Genomic DNA, 21,681 nt, shown 5'->3' on the forward strand with positions numbered 1-21,681 from the left:
TGAACCATGTTATATATTGTGTATGAGAATATAAAATCATGAGGCCACTTTGGGAAATAGCTTGACAGTTCTTCAAAATGTTAAACATTCAAAATGTTAAACTGAGATGGCTCAGTCAGTTAAGCATCTAACTCTTAATTTTGTCTCAGGTCATGATCTCAGGGGTCATGAGATAAAGCCCTATGCCAGGCTCTGTGCTCAGTGTGAAGTCTGCTTGAGATTTTCTCTCTCCCTCTACCATTGCCCCTCCCCTCCACCCTTAGGTGTGCTCTCTCTCATAAATAAATAAATAAATAGATAAATAAATAATAAAACCATTAAACATGGAATTACCATATGATCCGACAATTCCACTCCTAGGTATGTACCCAAGAGAAATAAAAACATTTGTCCACACAAAAATTTGTACATGACTGTTCATAGCAGCATGATTCATAAGAGCCACAAAGTAGAAACCATCCAAATCCTGAACGGATAACAGATAAACCAACTGCGGTATATCCATACAATGGAATATTACTGGGCCATGAAAAGCAATGAGAATATGAGATGTGGATTAACCTATAACAAGGATGAACTTTTAAAACATGATGCTAAGTGAAAGAAGCCAGACATAAAGGCCATACATATATATAAATCTACTGATGCGAAGTGTCTACAAAAGGCAAATCGATAGAGATAGAAAGATTGGTGGTGGCAACCAGGGCCTGGGGACAGGGTTGGAGGGGAGATGGAGAGTCATTGCTAACAAATGGGAAGAGGTAATTTAAAAATCTTCTAAAATTGATGGTGGTAATGTTTGCACAACTCTGTGAATATACAAAACCATTGACTGGTACACTTTAAAAAGGTGAATTAGAAATATGTAAATGTGAGTTCTATCTCAATGAAGCTGTCCGAAACATTCTGACATCCCCCTTCTCCTCTACCTTCCATCATCTGTCAGTTCCTCCCACTGGCCAAATCTATCTGAGAAGCTGGAGGACAAAGTGGTTTGGGAAATGTAGTTTTCTGTGACACTGAATCCCTCGTTCACCTCTGATGCCCTAGCCCTGGGTATTCAGGCTCAAACATGTGTCCAATCAATAACTGGCCCAAATTCTCCTGCCTTGGGTTGGGATCCTTAACTGCTGGGCTACACAGGGGGCTTTTTCAATATAAATAACCTGATGATTCATGATCCTATGACCAGCGAGTGGGCTGTCACTGTCACCTTGTCATACCCCTTGGTTCTAGAAGGCACCGTGGGGGCCGTGGTTGAGGTCGGATTGGAGGAAGGAGCTGGGGTAGGAGGGGCAGAGAAGAGGGTGGCTCCTCTCAGAACTTAAAAGCACTTCCTCCCCAGACAGTGGGAGCTCAAGACCCGGCACAGCCTTCCTGTGTGGTTTCAGCTGCCCAGAGAGTGTCATGGACCTGGGTGAGTGAGCCTCCCCATGTGGGAAAGAGCAGCACGGGGTCACTCTGACATCCAGCCTGACCCTGTGGAATGGAGGGGGAGGAGGGGGATGGAAAGCACAGGGGAGCCTCGCAACTAATCAGGGTCTGTCCTGGTGCGAATCAGCCACCCTGTTCTCCCAGGCACAACAGATACACCTTTCAGAGCTGGGGAAAGGGGTGACCACTGGCACCAGGAAAGACAGGGGGGAGGTGGGGGTGGTGAGGTGATGTCTTTCTAGAACAGTAAGGACTGGAAAAGGCTGCAGGGCTGGAGTTGGTGGTGATCTGGATGATCCCTGTCTTCATCTCAGCTTGGGGTGATGGGTGAGGCTCCCTGGGACCTGTTTCATCAGGGGAAAAGTCCTCAGAGGGCTCCAGGCCCTCCACTCCTCGTCCTTTGTCTGCTTTTTACCTTTCTCGCCTGCTAAGCAGGGATCAGAAGCTCCGTGCTCTTAGGAGCAAAGGGAAGGTTAGAGTATGCAGTACGGGGTAGGACGAACGCAAGCAGGCTCCACATCCCTCCGGCTCGGCTCCCGTCGCGTGCAGGTTAAAGGCTGGGTGGGCAACAGGAAACGGGACAACAGTGGGGCATTCAGCCTGGAGAAGTCATAGCCCACTTCACGTTTTCTGCCCTGGCCGATGACTCATCCCTTTAAAAAGCCTGTCCTCTGATCGAAACTTGGTCTTAATGAGAGGGATTACAAAAGAAGCTCTGAGAGGGTTGTGAGGGGTACGGGGTACGTCCAGCTCCAGACACCCCATGTGTAAATCTCGGCTATGAAGTCAGACCTGGCTGAGGCTACAGAGGCCAAGTTCCTGGATGGTTCATTCTCACCAGCAAGCGAAGCACCACGGCAGCCTCAAAGCCGCAAGAGGTTGCCTTTAAAAAGTGAAGGTTCACTGGTGCGCCCTGTGCTGTCCTCACACTCCTCCCACCACACCACAGCCTCTTGCCTTTACTCTGCCTACCCCCGCCCCTGGCCTACCCAGAACCCCAGGTGGACCCAGCAATCCGCTGGAAATGGGTTAAAGTAGCCGCCTGACCTACCACTGGAATGCCTGACAGGTGGGACCAGATCCTTGCATCTCGATCTCAGAGGCTTTGGGGGGATGAGCAGAAAGTTTTTGGAATGAATGAATGAATGAATGAATGACATCAACAACTCTGAGTTGATTTCAGTTTTTAAAAATCTCTTCCGACATTCTCTCCTCCCAGCAGCCTGTTCCCCAATCCCACTCCCCAGACCCCCACCCCCCACCACTTACCACAGTCACAGAACGCAGGCCATCGCCCACTGAGGACTGGTTCCTGACTCTCTGTGGGACCTCCGTGAGGGAGACCTCTATGACCTCTGTGCGTCCCCGTGGGGTGCTGGGAAATGTTGGGAAACCTGCTTCCCTGGAGCGGGAGGGACGCTGATTGGTAGTTCTTGCCAATTTCCTTAGTGTAAATTCTCCCGCCACAGTTGATTTCAAGTGTCAGACCAATTCAAGGCCTGAAATGACTGAACAGAGAGTCAGGGAGGGCCATGCACCCTGGCTCCACGGGCCTCTGAGAACCAACTCTGGGCCACCACTGAGGGTCTTCCCCCAGACCTGGGTTTGGGGTGCTAGCCTCACAGGCTTTGATGCGGGGAGGGGGGGCAACCTCTGGTTTGGGAGAAAGGGATGTTCTCGCCCGCTTCACTCAACCCGAGAGAGAGAGCCCCAACGGCCAAGCCTGAAATACTGGTAGGAAGGGAAGCCACTGAGGGAAGCTTTGCTCAGAACAGACTCGGGGCCGTTGGTGGGGCGGATGAGCCATGAACGATCTGTTTTTCTCTCCGTCTGCCCAGGAGGGAGCAAGAGGTGGGTGAAGAGGCAGAGTTTCTGTTACACAAAATGAAAACACCAAAGCTGAAGCTGGGCTGAGCTGGTCTCTTTCATGATTTGAATGAGCAGCCCCAGGCACCCTCCCACCTTTGAGAGAGGAGTCTTAAGACCTCAGAATTCTCCAAAAACAGAGAAAAGAAAAAATGAGCCTGTGAGAGACTTATGTGTCATAGCTTGGTCTGAAATGGCAGCAGAGGGAAGGTAAAAGAATGCTGAGCCAAAGCCTCCTGGCCTGGGAGCATGGCTGGGAAGGCGGGGAGCACTGCAGCCTCTGGGAGCTGTTGGGAAAAACCTCTCCTCTTTGGTACCTTCTTCCAGTCACTTCTCATTGATGGGTAAATTCGGTCATGACCAGTCTTGTGGGAAGAGAGTCACACAGAGGCATAAGCCACTGAGACGGGGCGGGGGAGACATAGTGCTGATGGGGTCTCCGTGAGGCACGTGTGAAGCTCCAAAGAAAAGCGGTGACCATGGAACATGGGTCGGAAGAGCACTCAAGTTAGGTTTTGAAAGGCGTGTCCGAGCTTTCAAACCAGACAAGGAGGAACAAGGGAGGCGGGTGGTGGCAGGGAGAGCAGCCTCGATTTCCATCAGGAGCCAACAAAGCAAATGAGGGAAGGGACGTAAGATGGAGTACGTGGAGGGGAGCAGAGTGAAGCAGAGGAGGCAAGCCCCACCGAAAGTCATCCAAGTGCAAATCCAATGTAGCCGAGCAGAACATCCCGGGGGGCTCAGCCTGTGGACTCCCTGTCAGTCAGCTCCGACCAAAGCTAACAGAAACAAGGTAGGAGCACGTGGAAGGAGGTGTGAAGAACGTGGCCACGCCAAGGAGGAAGGTAAGAAGGGAGGCAAGAGGCACAGGAAGAACCAGTCTTCAAGATTTTGTGTGGCCTCGCTGAGGGGTTGTCCTGAAAGCAATAGGGAGCCAGCGAAGATTTTTCTTTTTCAAGTCAGGTGAGTTAAGGGATGTGGGCTGCCTTGCAGAAGGAACTCTGAAAGTCTGATGTCAGGACAGAGGTGGGGTCAGCTCTGAGATGTTAGGGGACAGGAGCAACAGAGCTAGATGACCCACAGGATGTGGGAAAGTGAGGACTCTCGTCACGCTCCATGGAGGTCTCTAGACATAGAGAACTCAAGAGAAATGTAAGGTGACACAGGTAGTGAGAGTTCCAATCAAATCTCAGAGCCATCTCTTAGCAGCTGTGTGACACCAGGCGAGTGGCTTAACCTCTCTGGGCCACTGTTTTTTGGAATAGCATGAGAATCACAAGGCATCGTTCATAGGATCTTATGAGGGAGAGATACAGAAAGACTAAGAAGCAACATAAAGATGGCTTAGGAGTGTGGTTTCTGGAAACTGGAGGATTCAAAGCCCAGCTCCATTATTAGCCAACCGTGTGACTCTGGGAAATTTGCTAATCTCCCTGTGCTTCAGTTTCCTCAGTCTTAGATGGGAATTATAGTAGTACCTACCTACCATGATGACAGCGATCGTACATGGAACGATTTGGTGCATAGTGAGAGCTCAGTGAATTTGAATTCTATCACTGGGTAAAGAAGGTGATATCATAGGGACTGCAAGGTTCCCCTAGCTGTCCTACCTCCCTGTCTGTTGTCGGAAAGGGGAGCCCCCAGGCTTCTCACCTTCTCTCCAAATTTCCTTACCCCTTCCCGGCGTCTTCCCTCCTCTCTTCTGCCTCCCCTAAAAAAGTTGTGTTGGCAGGTGAGGAATTCCAGAGAGGAAAAAGTTGGGATGGCTTTGGGGGGCAGCTAAATGGATAGCCATGATTCTCTAGAGGGTCTGGAAAATGTGGGAATGAAAATTAGGGATTTGGAAGAGCAACAAACCAGCAATCCCTCCAGCCAGACAGGAAAGCAGTTTTCCTTGCTGGGGGCTCAGGTTGGAGTTCTAGGGAATTTTCTTCTCATTATGATTATTACTAGAAACCCAAGAACTCAGAAAATACCCAACATATAAGTCATCCACGTCTCAACCCCTAAGATTCCCAACTTCAGTGGCCTCACCCAAGCTGCTGCCCAAGGCTTGTTGCTTTATGACTCTGTAACAGACAGAAATGATCTGACTCATGGCCACTGACCAGGCTCCTGCCACACACCAGAGTTCCCCTAAATTCCCATTTGGTTACCTTTCTTGAAAACAGCCTGTTTTGTTTCTACGGATCCTTGTTGATCCACCATTTCCAATACACCTGGAATGAGAAATCATGTACCCACGCACACATAACCTAGTCTCACCCCCTTTCCCCTCCCCACCACCAGGGGCAAAGGAATGGGACAGGGCCCCCGGGGAAGGGGTTGATGGAGTGAAATAGAAACAGTTCTTACTCTTTGTATCTACCCGTTGTGACTTATCAAAACTTTGAGGTTTCTCAGTTCTCACTGACAGTCAAAGTGGGCTTTCTCTAGAGTAACGAAAGATTTGTGCCTGTTTAAAGAAACCTCAAGCACTTCACACCAAAATGAGTCAGTGGAGAATGGGCGGTGCATCGGACCCTGACAAAAGTGTGTTGAAGATAGAGATGTGGGCTTGAGGGAGGCCTCCCATGGTAATTCGGCGAGGAAGGGGGATGGGAGGGGGAGCTAGGACGTGGCACAGTCCTCTATTCCTACCTAGGACTGCAGATACTCAGGGGCAAGCTGGGGACAATGGGACAGTGTGTGCCTGTCCTCAGAAAGAGAAGACATAGCCAGGAAGGCAGGTGCAGGAAGACAGTGAGGGGCTTGACTGCCATACTAAGCTTCAGGGCTTTCCTCTGTAGGGCTGGAGGGAGAGGTCCTCAGGATTTAGGAGGCCTGGTGGGGGGTTGGCCTCAGAGCGCTGCCTTAGAAAGACGGGTCTAGCAGTAGTGTGCAATATAACTTGCTTGAGGTGGGAAAACTATGTATTTATTTCTGTGGCTTGAGGCTCTTCCTCCTTGGCTCAGGAACCACCCCCCACAAGGCCAGAATCCCCTGCCTTCGGCACTCCACCTGGAGCGTGCAGTAAATTGAGTGTCGTGCAGAGAGATTTCCAGCAGGTGGCGCTGTAGCCAAGGACAGAGAATCCCTGGCAATCCGCTCCCTCCTGAGAAGCAGAACCCCTTGCTTTCAGGAAGAGGGTCCCCAGCTTCCAGAAGGTGCCTGAAGCGGAGTCCCAAGCATTTCCCTGTCCCTGATGAGACAGGAGGTGTGACCGGCCTGCAAGTCCTGCCTTGGCATTCATCTGTGGCGTCCTAGTTACTGATTGTGCGGTGGGCCAGGCCCTGGCTGGGAGGCTGAGGGTCAGGTTCCTGGGAAGGGGCTACAAAGGTCAGAAAGCACAACTCCTGTCCTCTGGGTGTTCCCAGAGGTTAGGTGAGATAAGACTGCCCTGTCCTCCCTGCTCAGCCCTCAGAGGAAATAAGTTCCCACTCCGGCCCTCACCTCAGCCACAAAGCAGAACTGAGTGGCCAAGACCCCATCGTCTGTTGGCAGCTCACCTGGGGTCTCAACCCGCTGCTCAGACTCCAGAGAGCCTCCTGACTTCCAGAATGTACCCAGGTTCTGACCCTGCTCTGCGCAGGCCGGGCAGGGTCTTCCCTTTTCCCACATCTCGTGAGGCCCAGATTAGAAACAAGTTAAAGAGCAAACATACCCACACACATTTCAGTCAAGCAAAAAAAGTAGTTACCTCAGAGAATAGTCTCTGTTGTACCATACCGTCCTAGGACTGCGCGCTCTCCCCTGGAAGAAGGAGAAGCTGGGGCATTCATTCACTCACTCACTCACTCACTCGTTTATTCACTCATCAACCCACAGTTCCTGGATGCCTTCTTCATTCCGGGCCTGCACTGGGTGAAATGGAAGAGGTCCCTGCTCCACCGACAGGCTGAGGGAGTAGGCCAAGGAAACCACAAGTTGGCCTTAATGAATGTCAGTTGAATGAGGGGTTGTGAGGAGCAGATGGGTCCCCGAAGCTCTTTCCTGTCCTTGAGATGCCAGGAAATAACCTCACTCCTCCACCTAGCCCTGTGGCATCAGCCTGTCTCCTCAGCTGGCCTCCCCCAGAGGACATTCGGGCTGCAGATGGTGTTGCCCACTCACCCGGATGCAGGAAAGATGCTCCCCAATGGTTACTGGCAAGGAGCAGTGCAGGACAGACACACACACACACACACACACACACACACACACACACACACACAGTTACCATCACCCCCTCCCTCAAGGCCTTGCTTCCCACACAACCAGGGGTGGGAGGAGCCACTCAAACCCAGGAGTCAGGGTCAGGTGAAACTCAGCCTTGAGGGGCAGTGTGGGCCAGGGCAAGCTTTCCAACTCCAGAAGATGCTCTGAAGAGCCAGGAAGGGGGTGGGGAGCAGGGGCTGCCATGCATTCTGATCCCACTAAGAGGAGGTGAGGGCCGGCAAGGCTGGGCAGCCAGCCAGGTGCTTCAAGGCACAATCTGGTTCTGATGTTCCAGGCAAACGAGGTGCCTGGGGCTTGTAAGAAAAGTTCCCAACAGGGCCCCCACCCCTCCCTGAGGCTTTCTTTCCTAACAAAGAGCTGCCCCTGCCAAGCAGTAACTTTCTCACCTTGTCTCCTGCAGGGAAACCAATGAAAAGCCTGCTGGTGGTGGCTCTCCTTGTCATTTTCCAGGTGAGATCTGCGCCCAACCAAAGCTCTATTCCCTCCCACTTACCCCTTCCCCAAGCCCACCCCTTCCCACCCCCAGAATCCTGGTGGTGGAGGAGGGGGGCACTAGCTGTAAAGAAAGAGACCCAGACACAAACCCACCCACTGTTCCTTAAGCCGGTGGCTGCCCCTCTCCATCTGCTGAGTGACCTTACAAGCTACACGTGGTCTCCGAATGTCCTGGATGCCGCTTAAAATGAAAACACAGGGGAAATAAAATACCACCTTCTCCCCCACCGCACTTGCACCGTCCCCATTCAGAATACAGAAATGCGGGCTCCGTCTGAGTCTGTCGAGGGGAATGGCACAAAACAACGGCTGTGAGTTTCCTGGAGTCTGTGCATGTGTGTGCACAGCCGTGCGTGCAAAACTTCATACATGAGCCGAGAGAACATGTGGTCTGGAGGCCTCATTACGATCCTATTACCCCAAAGCTGTCTCCCGCCCCCGGTGTCCAGCCAAAGCCTCTCCTGGAGGCCCCAGACCCTTCTATGAAATAAAGAGGCCCATCTGAGCCCCACTTAGTGGGGAGGGAAGAAAGCATGGGGCCCGGGACACTGGGGGTAGGGGAGTGTATACTTTATAGGTCCCCAAACTCTGCAGGAACCAAGTCCCCCAATTTACACTGTTCTGCTTCTCAGTCCCAGAAATGCAGACAGGAAAGCTGGCCCCACCGAGCCCTGGAGTTAGAAGAAACTGTAACTCATAATCTACTCTCTTCCATTGGTTGGGGGTGGGAGCTCTCTGGAGGGGGAGGGGGAGGCCAAATCCAAAGCTGGAGAGGCAGGCCTTCAGAATTTGGCTTTTCCCCAAGTCTGGAGGCCAGAGGGGCAGCTTTCCAGGAGCTCCAGCCAGAGGCAGGCCCCAAGCTGGGCACTGTTCCCAAAACCCCATCCCAGAGGCCCCCCGGAGCTTGGGCCACAGCCCACAGCCTGGCCCCCTTCCCCATCACCACTCCCTCCCCTCTTTCTTCCTGCTTCAGTACTTGGGAGGGGCTATATTGCTAGAAGGGGAGAATGGAGGATTGGGGAGGGGATGAAGGACAGCTAGGGTTCATTCTTCTCTTTACTTAGGGGAATGGGGGTGGCTCAGACGGGGCAGGATGTGGTGGGGCTGTGGGCTGCAGAGGCATCGTGCCTAGTGGCCCAGAGTCCGGAAGTAGTAAAGGGTGGAAAAAGAGGGCAGGTCATGCTGGTGGGGAGCACTCTTCACAAAGGCTGGGTATACCCCCCTTATGTCCGGGGACCCCACACTTGTAACCCTGGGACTTACCATGGGTTAAGGCTGAGAGCAGCCAGCCTCTTCAGGACCCCCAAGCTGCAGTCGTGCCCAGATGAGGGGAAAGGCGGGTGCCGCTAACTTTTCTCAAGATAGCAGTGCCCAAAGGAAAGTCTCTTGGATATTCTTTTGTCCTCGTTTTGTGACAGTGATAAATTCAGGATTTGGAAGTGAGAAAGACAAGAGACAGGATGTGGGAAAGAGACCGGGTTCCACTCCGGCTATGTGACCTTGAACGAAGTTCTCCAAAAGCCTCCCTTTCCTCATCTCTAAAGTCCCTCCAGCTCCCCAGGTGCATGAAAACCCATCACTGTGAGCTGCCCAGAGCCCAGGTCCTAGAGGAGGGGACATGAGCTTCCCCAGGCAGCCCCGAAGCCCAGCTGCCAGCCAACAGAGGCTCAGCTGTCCCTGTGCACAGGGGTGCAGGGGCGCATGCCCTCCTTCATTGATAAAATCACAGCAGGTTGCCTGATACTTCAGCTTGCCTTACAAACGGGCTTAAAAAAAAAAAAAAGGCCCTGAGCCACTGAGCCCGGCTGATTGGGATCTGCCAGAAGAGACTGGGAGGAAGAGAGAGACAGAGAGGTAGGGGAAGAGAGTGGGAGCCCAGAAGGAGAGTAGGAGACAACGGAGCCCCATGCTCTTCCTGGGGATGCAGAGAGGACTCCATCACAGCTGAGGAGGCAGTGGCCCAGCAGGGCACCCTCCACCCCATCATAGCTGTACAGTTCAGTGCCCTTGGGCACATGTTGCCGGAGCCCCAGCTGCGTGCGGGGCACCGTACCTCAGGGCCCTGGGATCCATAGAATTTTGAAAGTCACTCATCACCCAAGGTCACAGCAGCTTGCCCCAAACCAGGGTTTTGAGGCTTCTTAACAGAGTATCTGCCTTCTGGCTCCAAGCCCTCCTCAACCTGAACCCCGACATGGATTTCCCCCTCAAAAGCTGAAGTACTTTGCAGGCTCCCTGGAAAACTCTTTCTAGCAGATTCTAAAAGGAGGCTCAAGATGAAAGACACACATCCCTCCTCTTCTGGAGTTTCTAGGCGCCAGAACCGAGGTTAAGCACCTCACCCCAGCCACAGAGGGAGATTATAGTCGTTTCCATCTCACCGATGAGGAAACTGAGGCTCAGAGATAAAGTGTGTTTATGTGGCCCGAGGCTCATGGGACCTCAAAGCCCAGATGATTTCCAGTCCACCCTCAGGGCACATAATGCCGAGCCTCTCTGAGTTGGTGAGAACAGACCCTTGCTACTTACTAGAAGTGCAGAATCTCAGGTCCCAGCTTATCTAATCAGGACATGCATTTTGACAAGATCGCCAGGTAATTCATGTGCATGTTAAATTTTGGGAAGCACCAGTTTTAAGCCTGGGAACCACCTGGGAAGTTTAGGAAAACAGATCCCAGGGCTCCGCCCCCATAGATTCCAGGTTCATAGGTCCTAGATGGGGCCCAAGAATTCGCAGGCTTTGTGGGTGATGCCCCTAATGGGGACCACTTGCTCTGGGCAATCCCGGGGCCTCAAGGTGAGCTGAGTTGAGCTGGATCCCACTTGGCTAAGCTGGATGACGTTGCCCTGTTCCCTCCCCCGCAGGTGTGCCTGTGCCAAGATGAGGTCACAGATGATTACATCGGAGACAATACCACGGTGGACTACACTCTCTACGAGTCTGTATGCTTCAAGAAAGACGTGCGGAACTTTAAAGCCTGGTTCCTGCCGCTCATGTACACCATCATTTGCTTCATGGGCCTGCTGGGCAATGGGCTGGTCGTACTGACCTACATCTATTTCAAGAGGCTCAAGACCATGACCGACACCTATCTGCTCAACCTGGCCATGGCCGACATCCTCTTCCTCCTGACCCTTCCCTTCTGGGCCTACAGCGCAGCCAAGTCCTGGATCTTTGGTGTGAACTTTTGCAAGATCATCTTCGGCATCTACAAGATAAGCTTCTTCAGCGGCATGCTGCTGCTTCTTTGCATCAGCATTGACCGCTACGTGGCCATTGTCCAGGCCGTCTCGGCCCACCGCCACCGTGCCCGGGTTCTCCTCATCAGCAAGCTGTCCTGCGTGGGCATCTGGATGCTGGCCATGGTGCTGTCCACCCCAGAGCTGCTGTATAGCGGCCTCCAGAAAAGCAGCAGCGAGCAAGCCCTGCGGTGCTCCCTTGTCACCGAGCACGTGGAAGACCTAATCACCATCCAGGTGGCCCAGATGGTGGTGGGCTTTCTGATCCCTCTGGGGGCCATGAGCTTCTGCTACCTCGTCATCATCCGCACCCTGCTCCAGGCCCGCAACTTCGAGCGCAACAAGGCCATCAAGGTCATCATCGCTGTGGTCGTGGTCTTCATCGCCTTCCAGCTGCCCTACAATGGGGTGGTCCTGGCCCAGACGGTGGCCAACTTCAACATCACGGGCAGCGGCAGCTGCGAGCTCAGTAAGCAGCTCAACATTGCCTATGACGTCACCTATAGCCTGGCCTGCGTCCGCTGCTGTGTCAACCCTTTCTTGTATGCCTTCATTGGTGTCAAGTTCAGGAATGACCTCTTCAAGCTCTTCAAGGACTTGGGCTGCCTGAGCCAGGAACGGCTCCGCCAGTGGTCTTCCTGCCGCCACACCCGGCGCTCCTCCATGAGTGTGGAGGCTGAGACCACCACCACCTTCTCCCCGTAGGTGGCGCTCCACTCGGACGAGAGGGACCTCTCCCAGGGCCCCCGGACGGGCAGCAGGAGACTCGGGCTCCAAAAGCTGCAGAGGGAAAGGCAGTCCTGGCCATGAGGCTCTGTCTCATGGGGAGAGGACGTGCAGCAGCCCAGACCCCTGGCCCTAGCTACCTCCACCCAGGTTCCAAAGCGCTGTGACCGATAAGCTGCGCCAAATCCTGCGACACTCCAAAACCAAGGCTGCTGTCCTCCAGACCAAGAATCAAGAGTGGAAGTGGGGAAATAGTCTGCACTTGGAGTGAAGGGAGAGTTGGTGACAGGTGGATCGGAGAAGGACGCACGGCAAGTCCTCTGAATGAAACTCCTTCTGACCCAGGAAGACATCCTCCCTGAGAGTCGAGGGCTGAGGCAAGGTCTTCCAGAAAACAAGGCTTTGTCTCTGGGACCTGAGATGGTGGGGAGACGTCTCGGCTTGGCAGCAAAAGGGGATGCCAGCAGGTCAAAATCTCTGCATTCCTCCCTCCGTCTCTTTCTCACTGTCATCTGAGCCACCAAGGAATGGCAGGCTCCAGACCTCCCTGAAACCACACTTGCCCAGTGCCCACCACCTCTCCTCAGGCTGCTGCCTGCCCAGGCTCTCCTCAGGGAGGGGCGTGGTGTTTCCTGCGGGCCAAGCCAGTGGCCTCTGCCCGGCCAAAACCACGCTCCCGGCCAGGACTCTGGGGCACAGATGACGTGCGGCGAGCCCCTCTCGGGTGGGTCTCAGCTCTGCTCCGAAGGAAGACAGGGCAGGCAGAGAGGTTAGGGACCGGGATCGGGGGTGGGGGTGGGGGTGGAGGAGTGGTGACAGTATTGACTGCTGAAGGCCAGTGAGCTGCTCTTTGTTCTTAGTCATGGGGACAAAAAAAAAAAACGCTCATCCTGGCCTGCTTTCAGTTCATTAAGACGGCGCAGTTTACTCACAGACAAATACAAGTTTTCCTTTGCGGAAACAACAGCTTTAAAAGAAAGGGGGGACATTTTCAGTAAATGGCAAATGGGTATGTCCCTGTTTTGCAAGCCCCCACTTCCCACCCGATCACCTCCTCTTCTCTGCCCTCCCTGGGCTTCGTTTCTGAGAGATGATCAGAGCCGTGGGGTCTGCCAAGCTATGCTCTGAGCCCCTCCTGTGACACCATCCCAGGAGGCTGAAAGAGGGAGGGGGAGGGAATGCACAGGGTGCCCAACTTGCAAATGCCCTTCCAGAACTCGTGGGAGAGGACCCAAGCCTGTGCCATCAGCAGTGACCCACAGACGTGGTATGAGCTGAACTTTGGAGAGAGCCAAGCTGTCCTTAAAACGTCAACAGCTGGGAGCTCTCCGTCACCTTTAGCAACATTTACTCACTGGTCAGCTCGTCCCGTCCCTGCTCGGTCTGTAACTTAGAGCCCATAAGCCTTTGTCAGTCCCTTCAAGCTCCCCACAATGGTTCTTAGAGAAAGGGCCTCTTCCACCCCTGGGCACCCAGACTACAGCATGTTGGGTTAAGGAGGCTGGGCATGGCACCCATGTGATAGGCTGCACCCTTTGCTTGGAAGCCAAGTTCATCCACGACCCACCCTACAGACCACCGTTGTAGCAATAGCCGATGTCCAGTGACCCATCATGGAGGAGCAGGGATCAGGGAACAGTCACTGCCCACAACATAGATCCATGTCCCTGGGACCCCTGACGCCTCCCTGGAACCCTGACTCCTCCAAGCCAGAGAGGAGGTTAGCCCAAAGCTGTGATGCACGAGGAGGCATCTGAAGGGCCCAGCACAGTGACAGCTGGGGGCCTGGCAGGGGGTGAGAGGGAGGGTATACTCAGGTAAAGGTGATAGTATACATTTTCCAGAGAGCCCGCTTGGTAATGCAGCCCATTCTCTCTGGTCTTCAGCACATGACCTTTGTCTCCTCCTCCGTGGGCTGCACTGGGCACGACCTGTTGGCCCGCATGCCCTGGGGAAAAGGAAGCTGGCCCGGGTGCAGCTAGGGGGGAGCGGTGCTTGCCACAGCAGGGCTGAGCAGTAAAACATGCAGCTACAGATGTGTGTGCATGAGTGTGGGGTGTGGGGAGGACCCCAGAGTGCCTGTGGGGTCCCCGAGAAGAGCATGGAGCCCACTGGTATGTACGTCCTAATGAGGGTATGGGCAAGAAACCAATCCTCCGTTCCTGAAGGGAGGAATTCAAGGGCACACTCATGAGCCGGAAGCCAGGCCAACCGCACAAACATGCCATCTCGGCTTCAGATACATTTTTCTAAAATAACTGGACATCTCCGAGTATTTACAAAGACAACAGAACCCCAGCCATGTTAATTCCCCAAACTGCTCTATCTCAGCTCATAGCTGGCCTGGACCCTGCTCCCTTGCCCAGAGCTCTCCTGGGCCTACCCTGAACTTTGGGGGACCCCTAGGAAGAAGGAACAAACCCACTGGGGAGCCCCCCCTGCCCCAGCACCCAAGGCTTCTCTCTCCCTTTCTATCATCTGCTTCATACAGCTGCTCCCATGAACGGGTTTCATGGCCCCCAGGGCCCCCCCTCCTGTCTCTTGTAGCTTTCCCCTTCTCTCCATCCCCGTCTTCCCTGGCTGCACCCCCAGGGCCCACCTCTGCCCTTACAGCCAGAAGCACCACGCCTCAAGAATCATGGATTCACAGGACTGCAAGGGACCGCAGGGATCTGCTGGTCCACCCCAATCAGCCTCTAGATGGGGAAACCAAGGCCCAGAAGGAGGAACTAACTTGCTTAAAGAGACTTTGCAATATAAGAATACCAGATCAGCTGGCTTTGGGGGCCTGAGGGTCTGGCAGGATTATGGGAAGCGGATGGGAGAGAGCGGACCTCTGAAGCCAGGCTGACTGGGAAGCTCATCTCTGTTGCTTCCCAGCTGTGTGACCTTCAGCTGTTGCTCAACTGCTCTGAGGCTCAGATTTCTCAACTGCAAGATGGAGAGGATTTGGCAAACACGTCGCACGGCGCCTGGAATGTGGAACGTGGTGATGAGGAGCAGGGGTTCTGCGGCCAGACTGCCTGGTTTGAATCTCAGCTAAGCTCCTCGGGCTCCTTACTTAGTCTGTGTTTCGGTTTCCTAGTCTGTGTGATGGGGAAAATCATAGCACCTACCTCCTAGGACTGTTGTGAGGAGCAAATAAATTCACAGATGTCAAATGCTTAGAAATCCTTCTGGAAGTGTTGTTGATCATCATTAAGAAATGTTTAATACATGGTAGTTAAAAAAAAAAAAAGTTTCCACAAGTTTCCACCAGGAAACCAAATTCAATTCCTTAGGCCCATTTCCATCCCCCCACAACTTATAAATCAAGCTGGAGGACAGCCTGAAGATGAGTCAGTCTGCCCTTCCCACCAACTGGACGGGTACGCCAACTGAGGCTCAGAGAGCTAAATTACTCACCTGAGGTTTCTTAGGAGCTCTTGGCTGCGCTAGAACTTGAGCCCAGGCTCCCGAGCTCCAGCCAGAGGTCTTCCTGCAGATCTCCTGCGCTCCCCTGCGCTCCCCTACACATCCACCCCAGCCTATTCCATCCATGTCCCAGACCATGCAGCTCTGCTCTGGCAATCACTGTCCCTCCTGTCCTGTGGCCAGGCCCTTAAGGAGCAGCTCCCCCTCGCCCCCACGAATAGTCCCTGTCCTTGCCCCTGAATCCAGGAGAATGAGGTACAAAGAAAAGAAATGTGGCAGCCGCTCCAAGGGAATTCAGGCAACTGATCTTTTTAAAGAAAGGATCCTCTCGAGAGTCAGATTTATTTCTGTACTGAAGGTAAATAGTTGGAGGGAGAAGAAACAAGCCTTTGGGGGCAGGGGTGGGAGTCGAGGTAAATGAGATGGGGAGTGGAGGGGAGCAGAAGGAGGGGGAAGTGGGGCAGGGGTGCATTCTAGGGGCAACCCAGCTAGGGGCCCGACTTGGAGAGTATTGTCAGTGGGTGGAACCAGTCAGGTGGGGAGAAAGGGGCTATATTAGTCTTAGACACAGGGGGGCTCATGGCCCTCTTTGCCAGGAGGGGGTTAGAAATGGCCCAGTTTCCCTGGTCTGAGCCCCTAGAAAAACCCCAGGGGGTAAAAGAGGGGGTTCTTCTCCCTGAGCTCAAAAGAACAAACCGGCAAGCCCTCCTGGCCTCCTCTCTGTGAGAGCAGATGTGTGAGAGGCACTGCAGGGAGTAGAAGTCTCATCTCACACACACACACACATGCACGCGTGCACGCACACACACACGTACGTGTGCACACACCACCCCCCAGCTCTGTCGTTTGTCTTGTCGGGGGCCTAGAAAGAGACACAGACAAGGGTTCTGCTGCAGAAAAGGCTACACAGCCCCTTACTTGGTCAAAGCAGCTCTAGTCTGACACATCTTAACTGATCTCCTCCTAAATCAGAAATGGGGACCCATGAATGCTCCCACGGATTCGTGTGTGTGTGTGTGTGTGCGCGCGCACACGCACGTCTGCGTGGCCCAGTTCAGACTGTTCTTCCTCCCGCCTTCTCTGGAAGGATGGATATTACCTTATTTTTGTCTCTTGTTCCCCAACCCCAGGGAGTTCACTCGCTGGGTTCCTCCATGTGTCGTAGTAACCACCGCACAGGCGGCCTCTGGGTTCTCGTCTCCGTATAAACAAACACAGGCCTGCATGAGCAGGCCTTGCCGGGTTCTGGCCCTCTCCACTCCATCCTGGGGCATTAGGTCTCAAGGTCAGACATCCATCCCCTTAGCTGGAGGGCTGGGGAAGAAACACATCTTGCCCCCAACCCCTCTCATGCCTGGGTCAGAGCCTGCTCAGGGCCGCAGAGTTCATGTTTATTCCAAGTAAAGAGCTGACATTGGTAAGTTCCACGGATACCACAGATGAAATGTCCCAAATCCTTTCCCAGCATTTAAAAGGAGGTCTGGAACTGCATGCACATTTATCTTTTCTGGTTTGTGCAAACAGTACTCGAGTAACGGAAATAGGAACACGGTCGCATGCGAAGGCCAAGTGCTGCATTCTTCCCAGGCCTAGGAGGTGTTTTCTGTGGCCAAGCCAGGGGCCAGGGGTCACCCACAGTGGCACCAGCTCAGTCTCTTGCCCAGAAGCTTGGGCTTCGTCCCCGGTAGCTAACTCCCTGGACATTGCCATGTGGTCTGCACTAACACCTCTTTCTGCCACCTGCCTTCAGGGACACTCAGCTGCCAAGGCATGTGGCGGGCCACCTTGGGCCTTGGGAGTCCAGGGAAAGGGAGCAGGAAGAACAATGGGAAGCTCTAAGCCTTCAGGGGTTCAGGGAGTCACTCCTCTGCCTTTACCTTCATCTTCAGATCAGCACACAGGTCTGGACACACCTGGAAGGCTTCAGTCCCTGTCAAAGGCAGAACTTGGATTTTTGTCCAAGAGCTACACCTGCTCTGCCTTCTTCTCGGTTACCAACCCCCCCGCCCCCCAGCCACGTCTCCCTACCCTCTAACTCAGGGAGACTGTGGACTGCCAGGAGCTGGTGAGACTGGGAGCATCCGAGGCTGGGTGACACCAGGGCGGGAGGCTGTCGAAGAAGAGACTGCAGGAATCACAGAGCCTCAAGGTAGAAAAAACCTTGCCTAGGAGGGGAGACAGGCTCTTATTTACTGAGTGCCTGTGATGTGCCAGGGACGGTGCTGGGTATTGCACCTGCCGCTGAATTCTCAGGACAACAGGTGAAGACGTTGAGGTTTATAGGAAGTTTGTGTGACTTCCCTGAGGTGACACAGCTAGGGAGAATGACTACAACCTTACCACAATTGTATTATGTACTCCACACCATATGGAGGGATACATCTTCACTCATTTCATCCTCACACCAACTCTGCTAGAGTCCCATTTTACAGATGGGAACGGCGGCTCAGAGAGGTTAAGCAACTTCACCGCAACACACAGCTTCTCCGTGGTCAATCTATTAAGTGATTTGGGCCAGTTCTAGCTGGCCTCCAAAGCCCGTGTTCTTGCCACCCGACTGCACAAGCCAACTAAATACTCTTCATTCATTACCAAATATGCACGGAGCCCCGACTTTGTGCCAGGCATGGTGCCAACATTCTCAAAATGGACCAGCCAACATTTTGCAAGGCTGACTGGACACAAAGCTCTGACCTGGGAGGAGGGAGGATCAAATAACAAAGAAAGAGCCCCCACCCACTAGGGGGAAGGGACCCCATGGCCCCGCAGCAACCAGGCTTTGCTGCTCCTTAAGGGCTTGGTCTCCCCTTCTCTCCTCCAGACCCTGCTTCCCACCCAGCCCTCCTTCAGAGGCCAGTTCCTCAGGGCTGAATGTTCTGGGAGGAAAGTGTCTTGGCTCTGCCCCAGACGTACTGGGCAACGCTGGCAAGCGGCTTTCCCTCTCTGGGCCTCCAGCTCCTTAACTGGGAGGTGGGGGAGCTGGGCCAAATGATTTCCACCATTGTTTCCAGCTCCAACGTGCTGTAGTACCTCGTCTGGGTGGGGTCAGCCGGGCAGGGCTCCGCGCTCGCTGATGCCTGGAAGGGGTACGGAGTGGGTGGTGAGGGGCTGAGGAAGCTGCCCCACCCCCAGCTGTGGTTTCTGGTGGGGCCACCCTGGCAGCAGGTGGAGGGAAGTGTTTGTCAGCCTTCCAACAAAGCGCTAAAACAAAGGCCTCCCAGGGCACTATGGGAGCAGGCGGCAAAGGCGCACAAAACGCCAAAAATAAAACACACCTTCCCTTTGATAGACACCGGCAACTGCCGAGGGGCCTGGCCTGGGGGTGGTGAGGAAAAGGCTCAGATTTCATGCCCGAGAGTGCGCCCACACCCAGTGTCACACACTGACACACACCACACAGGCAGCACACACATACACATCTACAAGTTGTACACGCTCGTATACACAGCCAGCATCACGGCCAGAGACCCGTGCGGTCCCGCGGAGCTGGCTCTCAGAAGGGCCCACGCTTGATTTAAGGCCCCGCTATCTCTGTCGTGAACTTTTTTTTTTTTTTTTTTAAGATTTCATTTATCTATTTGACACACAGCGAGAGAGAGCACAAGCAGAGGGAGGGTGAGAGGGAGAAGCAGGCTCCCCGCTGAGCAGGGATTCCCAATGCAGGGGCTCGATCCCAGGACCCTGAGGTCACGGCCTGAGCCCAAGGCAGATGCTTAACGACTGAGCCACCCGGGTGGCCCTGTCTTGAACTTTTTAATAATTTTTGAACAAGAGGCTCAGCATTTTCATTTTGCCCTGGACCTACAAGTTCTGGTCCTAATCTCGCTGGTGTGCATTCATCTGTACGTACACTCACATTATGCTTAAGACACACACAAGCGTTTTCATACAAGAGTGCATACACTGCACACACACACACACACGTGCAAATTCGTGTACACACCCCCACATACAGCAATAGTCCCCTCCTCTCCCGTGCACACTCACTGAAGCACACACATGACCCAAAGGAATGTGACCCCCTCCCCAGCAGCCCTCAGACATCCGCAGCTCACCCACAACCTGGCGGCACGTCTGATGAGCTCAACATTGCGGGGCAGCAGAACAAAGCTCGAGGGAAGGGGCATGGGGGGAAGCAGACTTGTTTCCTCTATTCCCTAGAATCCCCAGAGCTACCGCTGGCTTCTGTCATCAAACTGAGACCAGCCGCTGGGACCAGACGAAAGGTAGAGCTTGCGAAGAGGAGGGAACCATGGGAAGGGAGCAGACCATGGAGTGGAGAGGGGAACAGACAGCTAGAATGAGAACAGTAATGGAGTCTCCAGGTCCCCCAAGAAATTTAAAAGATCTTGGACTCAGAAAAGTAATAGCCGTGTCCTCCCCCAAAAGCATGCCCACCCAACCCTGGAGAGGCAGGCAGAGGAGTCCCACCCCCTCACTGGCTACGTGGCCCCCCAGGGAATCCACTCAACTTGCCAGCCTCAGCTTCCTTTCCCTCCAAACGGGGAAAACAACGTCCACATGGAGGGCTACCAGGTGCACCCGGGGATGGCGGCCTCGCCTCTGGAATTTTCCCCGGCATTCAACACCTTGTCTCCTTGTCAGGCCTTGCAATCTGATCCTTGGTTCAGAAACTCCAGACCCCTCCTTCATGACAGATGTTCAGACGTATTTGTTTCCCATCTTTTCCTCCCCTCCTTTCCCGACCAGATGCAGACGTGACAGGTAGACACTGTCTGTCGCCCGCCATCCCCTCAAGGACCTTCGGTGCCCTGAGGCCCCTTTGGATCCCGCTGCACACACACCCTCAAGCCAAGCAGGACCTCAAGGCCTTGAACCTTTTCTTCCTCTTCTACTTTCTGCCCGCAGTCCTTGCCTCCCCTGTTAAAGATTGTTCCAGGCTCTGCTACTTCCCTAAGGGCCCAATAAGCTGTCAGGTGGTACCAGACACTAAGGAGATCACCGGGAAACAAATCCGCTCCAAGCAGTGTCTCTTTCTCCCTGAGATGTAGGAACTAGCTCCCTTGACACAGAACAGGAGTCCTTTCCTTGGGTTGCAGAGTGAGCGCAACAGCCCTGACCCCATCGCAACCCATCCACACGGAGGGAGGAACAGCCTGGATTTCATCAGAATTCTGACATGGGCGCAGGTCCCTCAGATAGCCACACACACACACCCCTGGTTTACAGAGAAGGAAACTGAGGCATCCACGCATAAAATGATGGGGGAGAGGGGCCTGTGGTCTTTCTGCCATGCAGCCCCCATGAAATGAAATACAGAGCGTCCTTCCCCACCGGCCCCGGCTCTCCCACACACAGCTGGTCCCCATTCCTCAGACAGGTTGGAGGCCAGCCAGGGTAAGGGGGGTGGGGTGTGATCTGGCCACCAGGTGCCTTGACAGGGAGGAGGGGACCAAGAGAGGCATCTGGCACCCGATTCCCATTCTGTTTCACCATTTACTGTCTGTGGAGCCCTGACAACTGCCTGACCCTCCACAGCCTCGGTTTGTCCCTCTGAAGGTGGGCATGATGTTCCAGCAACTTTCCTACAACTGTTGGGAGAATTGCATTCCATGAGAGAGAGGATGCAGGAGCGCGTTGTACCAGTAGAGAGAGGTGAAAATAAAGACTTTTGTTTTGTTGGCTTGCTTAATGAAGGTAGAAGAAAGGCCTCGACTTGGTGGTGACGATGGATATAAAGCCCTCTTGCCTGGACAGCACCTTGGGGGCAGCTAGCAAAGACACCCTTCCCAACACAATGACAGGAATAGTCCCCCTCTCTTGGCTGGGTACATGCCTTGACCATTTAGGGGTAATTTTTTCCCCGAGAGATGTGGGAACTCGCTCCCTTGTCCCATGAGAACAGAAATCACTTGGCTTTGGTTGCAAAGCAAGGGCAGCGACGCTGGTGAACCTGGGGCATTCCTGGGTCGTGTGGTCCTTAGCGGGTCCTTGCTGTGCCCCCTTCATGAGCACAGCTCCTTCCAGAAAGGGAAGCTCCAGTCACTAAACTTAACAGGTACAGACCAATTCCTGATTGGCTGGTCTAGCCCAGGATCTGGCATAGAATAGGTCAAAAATGTGCGTGGAAGAAATGTATGAATGGTGAATTTGGGGTCTTCCCACACCCTTGACTCATAAGTTTAAAAATCTACCCAAAATCCCCTTCTCTGCAGAGATAATGCCCAGCAGGCAGGCCCCTCTGTGGGAAAAGCCATGAGTCAAGGCTAAAGGTAAGGGGGCCCTTTCAGACGTGCCCTCCTGGAAGGGTTCCAGACAGTAAACAGATGACCTTGCCCTCTAATGCCT

The 21,681-nt window shown here is 53.8% G+C and overlaps 1 protein-coding gene across 1 annotated transcript; it reads left to right on the forward strand.

Annotated features, from left to right (window-relative positions):
• Positions 1-1,343: 1,343 nt before the first annotated feature.
• Positions 1,344-15,136, forward strand: CCR7 (C-C motif chemokine receptor 7). Its single transcript, XM_059378716.1, has 3 exons — positions 1,344-1,417; positions 7,898-7,947; positions 10,858-15,136. The coding sequence occupies exons 1-3, from the start codon at positions 1,408-1,410 to the stop codon at positions 11,935-11,937; spliced, it is 1,140 nt and encodes a 379-aa protein (XP_059234699.1). The 5' UTR covers positions 1,344-1,407; the 3' UTR covers positions 11,938-15,136.
• The last annotated feature ends 6,545 nt before the right edge of the window (positions 15,137-21,681 follow it).

Source organism: Mustela nigripes, chromosome 16 (assembly GCF_022355385.1).
Source record: "Mustela nigripes isolate SB6536 chromosome 16, MUSNIG.SB6536, whole genome shotgun sequence".
NCBI classification, from domain to species: domain Eukaryota; kingdom Metazoa; phylum Chordata; class Mammalia; order Carnivora; family Mustelidae; genus Mustela; species Mustela nigripes.

Bases quoted from the DNA above. Each gene is read 5' to 3' on its own strand.
- CCR7 (XM_059378716.1), top strand. The intron at 7,948-10,857 runs GTGAGATCTGCG...CCTCCCCCGCAG, and splicing joins CTCTCCTTGTCATTTTCCAG to GTGTGCCTGTGCCAAGATGA.